The 12,650-nt window shown below is 50.2% G+C and overlaps 1 protein-coding gene across 1 annotated transcript in view; it reads right to left on the bottom strand.

Annotated features, from left to right (window-relative positions):
- The window catches only part of LOC136373920 (glypican-4-like), a 67,262-nt gene extending 56,655 nt beyond the window's left edge, over positions 1-10,607 (bottom strand). The window contains 2 exon segments of the mRNA XM_066338986.1: positions 10,248-10,460; positions 10,463-10,607. Coding sequence (XP_066195083.1) covers positions 10,248-10,460; positions 10,463-10,607 — 358 coding nt within the window.
- Positions 10,608-12,650: the final 2,043 nt, after the last annotated feature.

Genomic DNA, 12,650 nt, shown 5'->3' with positions numbered 1-12,650 from the left:
CACCCACTACTGCTGCTACAGAGGAAAAAAACCCCACACCCAACCAAACAACAGCCAACCTTACCTTCTCAAAAGGTAGCACTCACGCTATTGTGTTTTCCTCCGAGTGACATTATTAATTTAAAAGAGCTCAGCAGTGGGTGTTATCTCACAGCAGCTCTTTGGCACAGCGGCTGGGTGCTGCAGAAGGGAGGCATTTGCAGCCTGGGGAGCATCACCACCGTTCACAATTCCTCAAACATGGAACGCAAACAAGTACGACATCAAGGTTAGGCTACAGCAGCTACAGACAAAAAACGTCCATGATGCACATCCACTGTCACAGATCAGCACTTCTGATATGGTGGAACTGGGAGACAAAAGGGCCTGGCTTCCTCCTCTGGGTGGAAGCAGGTCACTGGATTCCCTCCCTCGTAAACAGGTAATCCCAAGAGTTTTCAGTACGAAGATAAGAGAACCTCAGGAAAAATGGATTTAAACCCAACTCCGGTAAGATGCCATGATGCTCCAAACCACCACCTGGTCCCAGCAGTACAAAACTCCTTCACCTTCTCTCCTTTCCAGTGAGCAGTTTGTGATCTTTCTTCCATGCCTGGAGCTGGGGAAGGGAGGCCAGGCCAGGCACAGAGCCCTTGCACTCCCTCCTTATCCCACTGCCATGCTCAGGAAGCAGGAAGGCAGGAGCATGTAAAACCAAACCAGCAAGCGATTGCACTGGAAGAAAGCAATCTCATTATGAGAGCTAATGAAAGCGAACCGCAATTATTATGTAAACAGCACTGAATCATTAGCAGATTCAGCTATTAAAGCCATTTCTCCCCCCACGGAGAAGAAAAGCGTATGGCCCTATGGCACCCTCAGTTCTGTCTCTGAACGGAGCCAAAACTCGGGAGGAAGCCTGTTTGTTTTCCTCCAGTCTAAACTAAACCAGCAGCACCACTCTGACCTCTGATCTGCACGCCGGGTGTTTGCCAGCTGCTCCCAGTGCCTCTGCCCAGGCAAAGGGACATGGGCACTATTGCCTCACTTCCTTGGCTCACCAGGCACCCTGTGCTCTCCCAGGACTGCTGGCCACCACCACGCTTCAGAAACCCTAAGGTTGGCAGGTACACAAAAAAAATCCAGCCCACATTATTCAGAGCAAAGGCAAAGCCCACCTGAGTGCCCATACGTAGCTGGCAAGGGATTGATTTTCCATCACGCTCATAATTGTGCCCATTTCTTTGATCACATAAATGCTCTGTCCCTCCCGTGGGAATGGGCCAAGGAAAGTCAAGGAGAGCGCAGGAGGTTATTTATCCCCTTATTGCACAGCTCTCCCTATCACTAATTTCTTTCTAATAGCAGCACTCACCACAACTGGGTGAAGCTGCTTGGTCCTTAATCTTCCATGGGGCAAAGCTACCTTTAAAACAAACAAACAAACAAACAAACAAACAAACAAACAAGTGAGCTCCCTTGCAAAGAGGACACTGCCAGCCAGTTGGCTATAAAGACACTCAAAGAAGATCCTCATGTTTGTAGGAGAAGCAAAAAACTGCATTTCAGCCCAGTAAAAATCCTGGCTCCATCTTTATGTTCCAAGAATGCTTGAATCAAAACAGGCTCAACTCTTTAAAAAGAGGAGAGTACAAAGAAGCAAAAAGTTTGTATTAAAACCCATGTAATCTTTTTAAAACACCATTATTAGAACCTGTAGTACCAGCCAAGAGTGATTTATCACCCCCTGTCATCACAGCCTGCAACACAGAGCTTTTTATACCAAACTGTCAATGCTACGAAGCTAAAGCCCCAGCTCATAATTTCTTAAAGCTGGCCCTCTGCTGCCAGCAAATCCCCTGAACACTGGGATTTGGGGGTCCAGAGCACTGCCACTCCTCCATCAGTGCTATGCAGGGTGATGTGACCCAACACAGAGCATCCAGCACAGGTTCTGCACGATGCTTCCAAGCAGGAGGATGTTTTAAGTCAGTGTAGGTAAACAAATCACCCAGGGTTGTTTCAGCTTCTTTCTAAAGGAAAGTCAATGGGCCATAAAGGCTTTAACAGCATTTTCCAATGCAAGAAGGGCTGTACCTCGAGGTGCCTGCTTTTCACAAGGCAAGCGGTCAGAGCTCTCTGAAAACCAGACACCCTGACATTTGGGGTTTTCCTGTGAAGTTGTTACTCTAACACACCCCAAATCACCAGTAATTTCTAGAATAGCACTACAAACCACAAGAGGTTAAACTGACTGCACATTACTTAAACTAACCTGAAGGTGACCCCTGGAAAGGAACAGCTATTGGATGTTGTGGTTCTGTAGAAACTCAATTACCAAAGCCAATTTCCTATGAGCATTTTTAAAAAAGGAAAAAGAAGGGGGGAAAAAAAGGCAGCAACAATGCTGACAATGTGTAAGGGCCACATATTTTCACCTCCCGAAAGCTGCAGCCTCGCCTGTTTAAGAACGGCTCCTATTCCCACAAAAATGTTCAAACATATTTTAAACATTTCATCATTGTTTGCTCCCATCTGAATTTGCTTAAAATCCAGACAATTCTCAGCTTCTAAATTGGAAACATTAAGAGAAATACTCCCTCAAAAATCCTTTGCTCAGGGTAGCCCCTCTCGACCATCTACATACCTTTCCAACACCAAAGTTTGGAGAGAGAGAAGACAGGGAACTCCCACAAATCCATCAGCCACTGGTTGTGTAAGCCACAGAAAACAGGAGTAGAAAGACAGAAAATGAACAGACTTTATTTCTCCGCTTAGAAGATGGACAACAAAAAAAGAATTTCTAAGAGCGTTTTTGGGGAGGTGAGGAATTTCAATTTTAATTTCACATTAAAATCAACACTGAGTAGCCCTTAATTAAGATTGATCCCATCAGCTGATATCCCCCCCCACACCTCTTAAGCACCGTCTCCATCCTTTCAAGCACTTTGCCAGTGAGGTGATGCACTGCTGCCCTTGAGGAACATCACCCCGTCCCACCTCCCTCCTCTCCCAGGACCCACAGAGACATGAGAGGTGACAGACTGCCAGGCATCAGCTAGCAGGGAAGATGATTGTGTCAACCACAGCCATTTTCAAACAGAAAACACCATCCTAAGGAAACTACCACAGTCACATCCTCACGGGGCAAAGCCTGCTAACAGCCCACATGGCTGCCACCAGCCTTGCACACACAAAGCCTCCAACACTTCCTCACCAGGTCCCCTCTTCTCAACACGCTATTTTTATCTGAGCACCTTTCCTGGACCAGAAAGATGTAAACAAGAAAATTCTCTGGCACAAACATGGTGCTTCAACCACAGCCTCTGCAGGCTGCACGTATTCTGCACAGGCAAAGAAAAACACAAAAATCTCTCCTAGAAAAGCAAAATAGTTTCATGAAACACTTATTTAACAAATCAGGAAGCAAGTAAGACGGGTACGACAAAGGAGTAATCTCTTTTAATTAAAACACTTGGCAATGATAACAAAGAATACACACAGCAGCCTTCTCCCTGAGATGCACAAACCCCAGTGAAGAACTGCACCTTTCCAGGCACCAGAGGGGTTTGCCATGGGGCATCTTTAAACACACAATATAACGTAGGGAAAAAGAGGGAAACTTACTGGGTCCTCGAATTGCTTAGCAATGGGAGAAGGAAGTTATCTTCATAATCTCAAAAGAAAGAGAAAGCAGGAGGAATGTGAGGAATGCAAGGAGGTTATTGCCCGGGAGACCAGGACTGGCAGCTCACTCTCAGCCTGGCTGCCGGCAAGGAGACACACATCCTGACCTCTCTGGCTAACAAGAATTTCCTCCCCCCTCCCCACCAAAAAAAAAGAAAAGAAAAAAAAATTAAAAATCAGATCCCTGAGGATTGCTCCTCTTCTGGGAGGAGGCAGAGAATTTTGCAGCAGACTGAATAATCCTGATGCTCCATCCTGGTGCTGCCCACACCTGCGGGAGAGGACAAGGGCTGAGCCTGTGCAACTCAACAAACATGCACATTCACAGAAATCCATGGGAATGGCTATGTGTGGGAAGAGGACAGGAGATGAGAACCACACGTCTGACACCTCTTGAGAACAACTGGCAGTCCTTCCCCATCCATGCGGATTCCAGGGTTGCCAGTCCGTGGCAATTGGACAGCAGGACAGTGTGGGGTCTGCGCAAGCCACCACACAACACCAAGAGCAGGCTAAGACCACAGACCACCGCCTCAAGGAACTGAGACCTTTCCAGCCTCATGACAGAAGTCACAGCCCTGTTGGGCAGATGCTACCTGCACCTCCAAGACAGAAAATGCTCGTCTGAAACCTTCTCCCATCGGAGCCATCTCACACACACAGCAGTGATGCTTCATCCTGAACTTCCTTGGCTCCACAGGTACCAAGGAAATACCATGGCAGGGGGACAATGCAGAGACCCAAAACAGCGCCTCGCTGTCGTGTTGGCCTTGCTCTGCTGCTGTTACAGTATGAATAAAAAGCCTGTTGACATACGAAAGCCACAGAAAATCTCCCTGAAACTACAAAACAGTACTGGAAACATTGTGCAGCTCAGGCCTTCTGCACAATGTACACACGCCTATTCAGCCTCTTAAAAAACAGCTACATGTCTAAGGAAACATCTGATAATTAAGGCAGTTTTAACAATAGATAATAATTTGACTATGAATTGTATGGAATGTAATGACTGCTTATTCTGGCAGAAAAAACAGAACTTTCTATGAAGCGTCTGCCAAGGAAAACGATACTCCCACTCAGCCCCGGACCACTGCAAGCTAGTCGCTGCTAACCACATGCTTCACGCTGCTAGGACACCGCTGCAGCCGAACAAAACCCGGCGCTGCACATTTGCGGAGAGAGAGAAAGCGGCGTCGGCGGCGAGCGGCGGCCGGAGCCGTGACTCAGCCGGGAGCCGCTCCGCAGCCACACGGCCGCCAGCGCAATCGTCGCGGGTAAACTCGCATGCTGCCAGCTCCCCTCCAACCCCGTCCCGCTGTTTCCAGTTGCTAAATGACATTAGGAGCGGCTAAAAATACTTCGAGCGATTCTCTCATTTGCTTTTCCGTGCCAGCAGTTGTGTTTGCCGCGGGGATGTTCTTCAGTGGTCACTTCCCCACCCTTGGGTGGCCAGGCAATCGCTCCATTAAGACATGTAGAAAACCCCCTGCCCGCCAAGGACCACTGCCTTCATTGGACTGGAGTAATGGTAGATAGGTACAGCCGGCGGCCAGGTCACTCCACAGCTTCACACAGACCTCAAGGATGACCAGGTGTAATCTGGTACTTCTCATAACACAGCAAGTCCAGAGCTGCCTCGTGCAGACCGACTGCAACAGGCTCAGCAGTGCCAGACAGCCGAGTAACACCGGCCTGGAGGGGATCCAGCATCCGTCTCTCGGCTGGAAGGGGCCACATGGAAGACAAGCATGTGAAAAAGTAAAGCAGCATTTGATGGACTTGACATGTAAAACAATGGGCTGGTTTTGGCTGGAGTAGAGTTAATTTTCTTCACAGTGGTTAGTATGGGACTGTTTTCTGGATTTGTGCTGAGCATAGGGTTGATAATACAGTAAAGTTTTTGTTATTGCTGAGCAGGGCTTATACACAGCCAAAGTATTTTCTGCTTCTTGTACCGATATGCTGGCGAGGAAGTTGGAGGTGCATGAGAGATTGGGAAGAGACACAGCTGGGACAGGTGACCCCAACTGACCAGAGAAAGATTCCAGACTATGTAACATCATGGCCAGTATATAAAGTGGGGGGAAGAAGGAGAAAGGGGAAGGCATTTGAAGTGATGGTGTTTGTCTTCCCAAGTCACTGTTATGTATGATGAGGCCCTGCTGTCCTGGAGATGGCTGAACACCTGCCTGCCCAAGGAAACATGAACTCCTTGCTTTGCTCACATGCTCAGCTTTTGCTTTCCCTGTTGAACTGTCTTTTTCTCAAGCCAAAGTTTCCTACCTTTTACCCTTTTGGTCCTCTCCCTAATCCTTTTGGTAGGGAAGTGAACGAGTGACTCTGTGAGGCTTGGTTGATGGCTAGGGTTAAACTCCAACAAACAGCAATGCAAACAAAGCAGCATTCCTGACTGACCAAGGGCAGCACACCAAGCACCTACTGACAGCCATAAATGCACAGGGTACAAGTGAGGAGCAGGACAGCAGGGCACACCTACCCACAGTTACTTTGGGCAAAGTCCCAGAAGTCCAAAAATCAAGGGTCAACAGATTTCCTCTGCCATGGGGGAAAAAAAATGCTTTCACAAATAAATGCAGCTATTCAAATAATTTGGTTTAAACAGAGATTAACTACACTGAACACTTGACTAAGACAGAACTGAGTGCTGCCTGCACCCAACTGACTGCAAAGGCACGCTCCAGGTTTGCTCTGTGCTCCCCACCACTGCCAGGACAGCAGTGCCAGCAAGAGCAGGATGACACTGCTGCACCGGCCACATTTTCCACCAACAGGCAAGATGTTTGTTTGGTTTTGTGCTTTTTTCCCTATTCAATCCAGGAAAAGAAACATCTAGTTCTTCCAATTAGCAGGAAAAGGAAGGAATTTCCCCGTCTGTTTAACACCTGAGGGCAAGAAGCAGGCTTTTGAAAGAAAGGTTGAGTGGGGGCTTTTTGTTTTTTAAATCACAGCCACCTACTGTGGGTCTCCAATTGCCACCACACCATCTCACTTTGCATTTCATTCTGCAGCCTCACCAGACCAACCAGGGGAAGCAGCTCCTTCAGATGGTCACTCCGGGGAGTTTTTCCCCATCACCATGACAGCTCGGAGACACATGGAATCTGTAAGGAGCAACACATTCTGGGTAGAGTTTGAACAAAGCCAGTGGGGCTCTGAGACCCAGAACTTCCCAAGATGTGATTTGTCCTCGGGAAACTGTCAAAGCCATCTTAAAAGCAGTTACAGTCTGGTGTTCTGCCCACAGCACCTACTATCTACACGCTATCAAGAGTCAGGTTTCACAAACCAGCTGTGTAGACACCAGGTCTACGAAAGCACTGACCTCTCCAGCAACAGCAAGATTGCATCTCGCCACTGCCAGGAGCTTTGCCACACACTCATCACAGGGCTACAGGGGCAGCAGCCACTGAAAAACACTCGGGCACAAGGCAGCACCAAAGGGCCATGGATTATTAAAAGCTTCCACACAGATTTATAGCAGTAGTCTGTGTTTATACCTCTAACACCAAAGCTACATAAAAGGAAATAAGTTCTCTGTGTCCAACACCACAAATAACCCATTTTACACCTCTTATCAAGCAAGCAGTGAGTTGACCAGCTGTGTGCTTCTTTCAGAATTGCCTAGGTACTTCTGCAAGATATAACCTGCTATTTATGCGTACTCTAATTAGGTCCTAAACCTGGTCTAAATAAATAGTAAAGTGAACTCATGGGTAATTATGGTGAAGGAGCAGCCTTTTAATGCCACTGAAATAGCAATGATACAAGATAAAATGCCTGCTGGAATGGGCATTTCCCTGAAAGAAAAAAGTTTGCCTATCTACTGCTCCAGAAGAAAATAAATGTGGCCAAAAAAATCCATGTGAGGTGCTATGAAACCCCAAATGACTTCCATGCCCTTCCAGTGAGGATGATTTTCACTTGCTGTGACATAGCCCAGTGCAGGGACACAATTGCCTGCACCACACAGCTGCTTCACTTTGACAATTCAAGGCCAACATTTTATAGGATCAGTAATCCCTGACAGCAAAGAAATCACTACACTTACAGAAACAAATTTGCCACAGCTTTTAGGGCACCTTTTCACAAAGATGCTAGAAGTTTCTATCTGCACTGTGATCTAAAGCAACTTGCTAAGAGAAGGTGAGAGTAAAGCATAATCCATCAAATCGGTACTAAAATCTAACAAAGAAATTGATGCACTCCAGACATGAACAACCATGCGTCCGCCCATCATTCCATCAGCATCCATGTGTCCACACGTGATTCCGTTCAGCCCACTGAAGTCTCCCCAACCTGTCCCCACCAGTTCTGTGAGCAGAGAGGTGCCACCAAGCAGAAATCACCAGTTTCCACCATCAGCCCAACGGGACACTTGTCCAAGCACATGGCTCATTCCCTCAGACACATTTATCGTGTTCCCACCGATAGCCAGGCGCCCAGGTAACGGCCTTTCCAAACCACTTACTCTCCTGATGGAAAACACGCCACTTATCACCTGAAACACCAACTGAAATCAAAGCTTTGGCAAGTGACTCTTTTCTGGAGACACAATACACACCACAGACCTCTTACCCTGGTGCCAGACCTCAGCCTCCAGCATTATCACCTGGCCCATGGGACCCCGTGCCCTGCGCTGATCCCACAGGGACGATTTCAGGCGAAGTTCTCCACTCTGATGAAGTTCAACACCAGCAGTGGGACTGGTGTCTACATCTGTGTACACCAGCTGAGAGGCAAGAGGGGAGATCCGGAGCCTCTAAACACAACCCACGCCAAAGCCACATGAATTCACAGGGGGAACGTGAAACTGCAGCAGGTGTAGCACCCCACTCCAGGTTTAATTATAAATTTAGTCACACTTGAGGTACACCACACTTTAAAGCTGTACACAGCACGCCTCCTTTAAAGACTTCCACCACCCTCCCTGAAATACCCGGCACAGCAGGATTACATTTGAAACTCAACTTTGCAAGACCTGTTGCTTTCCAAGCAAGGTCAGACACAGACTCCCTGCACCCCTGGAACAGCAACAGAACCCTGCCAGTATTTTCAGCTTGTCATTGCAGAAAGCTCTTCTTCTGTCAAATGATCTTACCTTGCTAATCATTTTTCTCAAACAGACAACAGCTTTAGAGCTTCAAATGGAAGCCCTGTCAGCATGATCTACTCCTGACATTCTCCAAAGCTCACCAAGTCATCTTAAACAACAATATATGAAATTAGGACTAGGTCAAACCTTCCCAATACTAGAGTTGAGAGGAAGTCTGCACACATTCTGATCCTGCACTGATGAGGGCTGGACTCAAATGCAAGACTATTTATTAGAGACCATTTTACAAAGCAGGCAGAGTGAATGGGAGAGAGTATTTTAACTGCAACCAGTCAGACGTTTCTCATTAAAATATTTCTTGGAGAAGTAAACTGCAATTTTATTCAAACAGATGTAGGCTAAATGCATATCATTAGTCTGACAATACAAAAGCGACTGAAATGATTTTAATTTTGTCAGTGAAAAGGATAATGTATGCATATCTGGAGGGCACACCAATGCTAAAGATTACCCCCAGCTTCTATATGAGCCGTCTAAAGGTATTTACTTGGGGTCTGTCTGTGTTGTGACAGTGTCCCAGACCGAAATGAATGCCTCCAACACTCCACATTTTTGAGCCATTCAGTCATGCATTTTTGTTATTGTTGAAAGTACTGCGAAATTGCAGTGCATGAGCTGGAGTCCTTGGTGGTCTCCGAGGATTCCAGCTAAAAAGGCACTTCCTTTGTTCCGCGGAGAATGCGGTCCAGTAGGTCATTCAGAAGGGGAAATAAAAGCAGCGGCCCTGGGAGGGAGATGAAGGATGAAACAAAAAGAATAAAATGTTTTGGGTGTGAGCACATTAGCTACCATTTCCTACTGCTGCCGGCTGCGAGCACTCCTGTCCCCGGGATGCGCAAGTATCTCGGGAGGAAGGTGGAGGGAAGAAAGAAAGAAAGAAAGAAAGAAAGAAAGAATAAAAAAAAAAAAAAAAAAAAAAAAAAAGGAAGGAAAGAAAAAAAAAAAAAAAAAGGAGCCATGTCTCAGTCCCTCCGCCAGCAGCCGGCGGGCACCGGGGCGGGACGGGCCGCCCGCTCCCCTCCGGGGCGAACGGCAGCCCAAGGGCAGGAGCGCCCGCCCCGCCGAGCCAGGAGCGGGGCCGGCAACAGGCGCGGTCCCGGCACAGCCCGGCACAGCCCGGCACAGCCCGGCACTGCCCGGCACGGGGGCGGCAGCCGCGCCGGGACCCTCCGGGCGGGATGGGCGCCGAGCCCCGGGGAGCCGAACCGAACCGAGCCGGGCCGGGCAGCGCGCCCCGAGCCCAGCCCCGTGCGCCGGGCCGGGTGAAACCGGGGCCGGGGGAAACCGGGCTGGGGGGAGCCGGGCCGGGGGGAGCCGGGCCGGGGGGAGCCGGGCCAGGGGGAGCCGGGCCAGGGGGAGCCGGGCTGGGGAGAGCCGGGCGCTCACCCCGCGCTCCGCGGGGACGGGCCGAGCGCGCACAAAGGCGGCAGCGAGGATCGCGACTCACCGCTGATCTCGTGGCTGGGCGCCTCGCTCTGGCTGAAGCCCTTGGCGGCGTAGAGCCTCCGCACTTCGGAGCAACTTTTGGCGCGGGGCTCGGCGGCCAGCAGCAGCGGCAGGCTGAGCGCGGCCAGCGCGCACAGGAGGGGCGGCAGGCAGCCGCGCCGCCGCGGCATGGTGCGGGCGGGCAGGGGCCGCCGGGGCCGGGCGAGCGCGCCCGAGGCTGCAGCCGGCGCTCCGCCGAGCCTGCCCCGCCGCGCCCCGCAGCTGCTGCGCCCGCTGCCCTGCGCCCCGCTCCGCTGAGCCTCCGCTCCGCTGGCCCGGCGTGCGGCGGCGCTCCGCGAACTTGGCCCGGCAGGAAGCACATGGGGTGGTGGTGGTGGAGGAGGAGGAGGAGGAGGGTGGAGGGAGGCGGGGAGGGGCGGCAGCGAAGCAGGATCGCGCAGGGCCGGGACAAGCCTTTGCAGCCCCCGGGAAAATCAGGAGCCAGGATCCGCCCGCCCAACGAGGCGGAGCGGAGCCCGGGGCTGCCCGCCCGGCCGGCCCCGCACGGGCGCTCCCTCCCGCGGAGAGCCTCGGCTCTGCCCCGGCACGGGCACCCCGAGCCCGGATCGGGATCCGGATCGGGATCGGGATCGGGATCGGGATCGGGATGGGGATCGGGATCGGCATCGCTCGGCCCGGGGAGTTCCCACCTGCCACCCAGGCTCCCACCCCCGCCAGCTCCGAGGTGCCCCGCGAGGGAAGGAGAGATTCCCCGGAGGGGCTGGAGCGCCTGGGTTTGCTGTGCCTCCTGAAGCGGAGCTGTAGATGGTTCAGCTCTGCCCCAGGTTTAATAGGTTCACTACGCTGATGAATTTTGACATCGCTGTGACAGGTCTGAACCGTGTGCATGAAAGGCTTGTCAAAACCGACATTTTTCCACCAATCTTCTGTTTCCAAGAGTTTAGTGGGGTCAAGGCCTCAGGAGCACTGACATCAAGGTGCTCCAGTCATTCCCCGTCGTACCACAGCCCCGCACACAGATACATGCACAGATGTAAACAAGCCTTGCTGAACCCTTGGACCAGAGTCCAACAGTTGCTCCTTGCTTCTGCTTACTGAAAAATCGCAGACATAGTATTGCAAGAATGGCAGGCACCATCATAATTTCACGAGGCTGCAATGTCACTTAAAGGGTCTGCTCAAGCCTTGCTCCCTCTCTGGCATGGTGAGGTCTCCATGCCCTTGTCTCCTGGGTGTGGGAGCTCTGTCCTGCTGCAGTGTCCATGTGTCTGTGCTCAGTGCTGTGTCTCAGCACAGATCTATTTGCCCCAGGACAGTGTAAATGGCCTGGTGACAGCATCATTTAAGAAAAATAAATGTGCAGTGGTTTACGATACAGTGCTCCTCTATGAGCTTCGTTTCTCTGATTGCCATGATGGGGAAGGAAAGGCTGAAACAACAGCAAAGGAAGTTGCCAGCTTTACCCCCTTGCTCCCAAGCTTTTGCTACCAAAAGTCCAGGTGGGTCAGGAGAAAAAAGCTCCACTCTTTATTTCCCGTGTGAGAGCAAAGCACAGCCATGCTGTCCCGCCAGGCACTTCTCCTAGGAACAAGATGCTTATCCAGCTCTGAGCTTTCCAGCGGCGATGCTGGCAGCTCACCACAGCCTTGGGGCAGCACAGGCTGCTGCAGTCACGAATCCACCCAAAAGCAGGGGAAAACCACATTACCACAGCCCAGCCTGCATCAGCCACAATGGAGAGGCTCATGCTGCAGCAGGGCTTCCCTCTGCCTGGATGCAGGGAGCATCCCCTGGCTGCACAGAAAATGGGCCACATCAACCACAGGGAAGAAAAAAAAAAGAGAAAAAGAAAAAAAGAAAAGGTATTTGCTTTATCATGGTTTAAAAAGTCTCCATCAGCCATCCTGATGGAAAGCAATCTCAGTCATCCTGCCATCCGCTGGGGCCACTCACACTAAGCTGGTGAGACAAGCCAGGCCAGAAGTTCTCATGAAGTTATAAAGTGTCCTGAGAGAGAATAATCCTCTAGGATCTGGCCCTGCAATGTATGACTGAGTTCTGGTTTTCAAAGCACTACCTCACCCTCCCAGCCTTTATTTGAAGAGACAATGTGAATTTTAAAGAGAACTCAGCAGGGAGCACTGCATTTTTTATTCCAAAGTGAGAGAGAAAACGAGAGTGAGAAAGTCTGTGGGGTTAGAGACAGCTTGCCATTTGTTGTTTCTCATAATCCCATACCTCGGTGGGATTTAAGAAACCTCCTGAAAAACACGGAGGGTTTTGTCAAATACTTGCTCAAGTAGTTAAATCAAAGGCTGGAGCAAAACAATGGAACTGCCTGAAAATTTTCATGAAAAACTCTTTTTCTTTTTTTTTTTTTTTTTTCTTTTTTAAGGAAAAGAAA

Source organism: Sylvia atricapilla, chromosome Z (assembly GCF_009819655.1).
Source record: "Sylvia atricapilla isolate bSylAtr1 chromosome Z, bSylAtr1.pri, whole genome shotgun sequence".
NCBI lineage: Eukaryota > Metazoa > Chordata > Aves > Passeriformes > Sylviidae > Sylvia > Sylvia atricapilla.
This window is presented reverse-complemented; position numbering and strand designations above follow the sequence as displayed.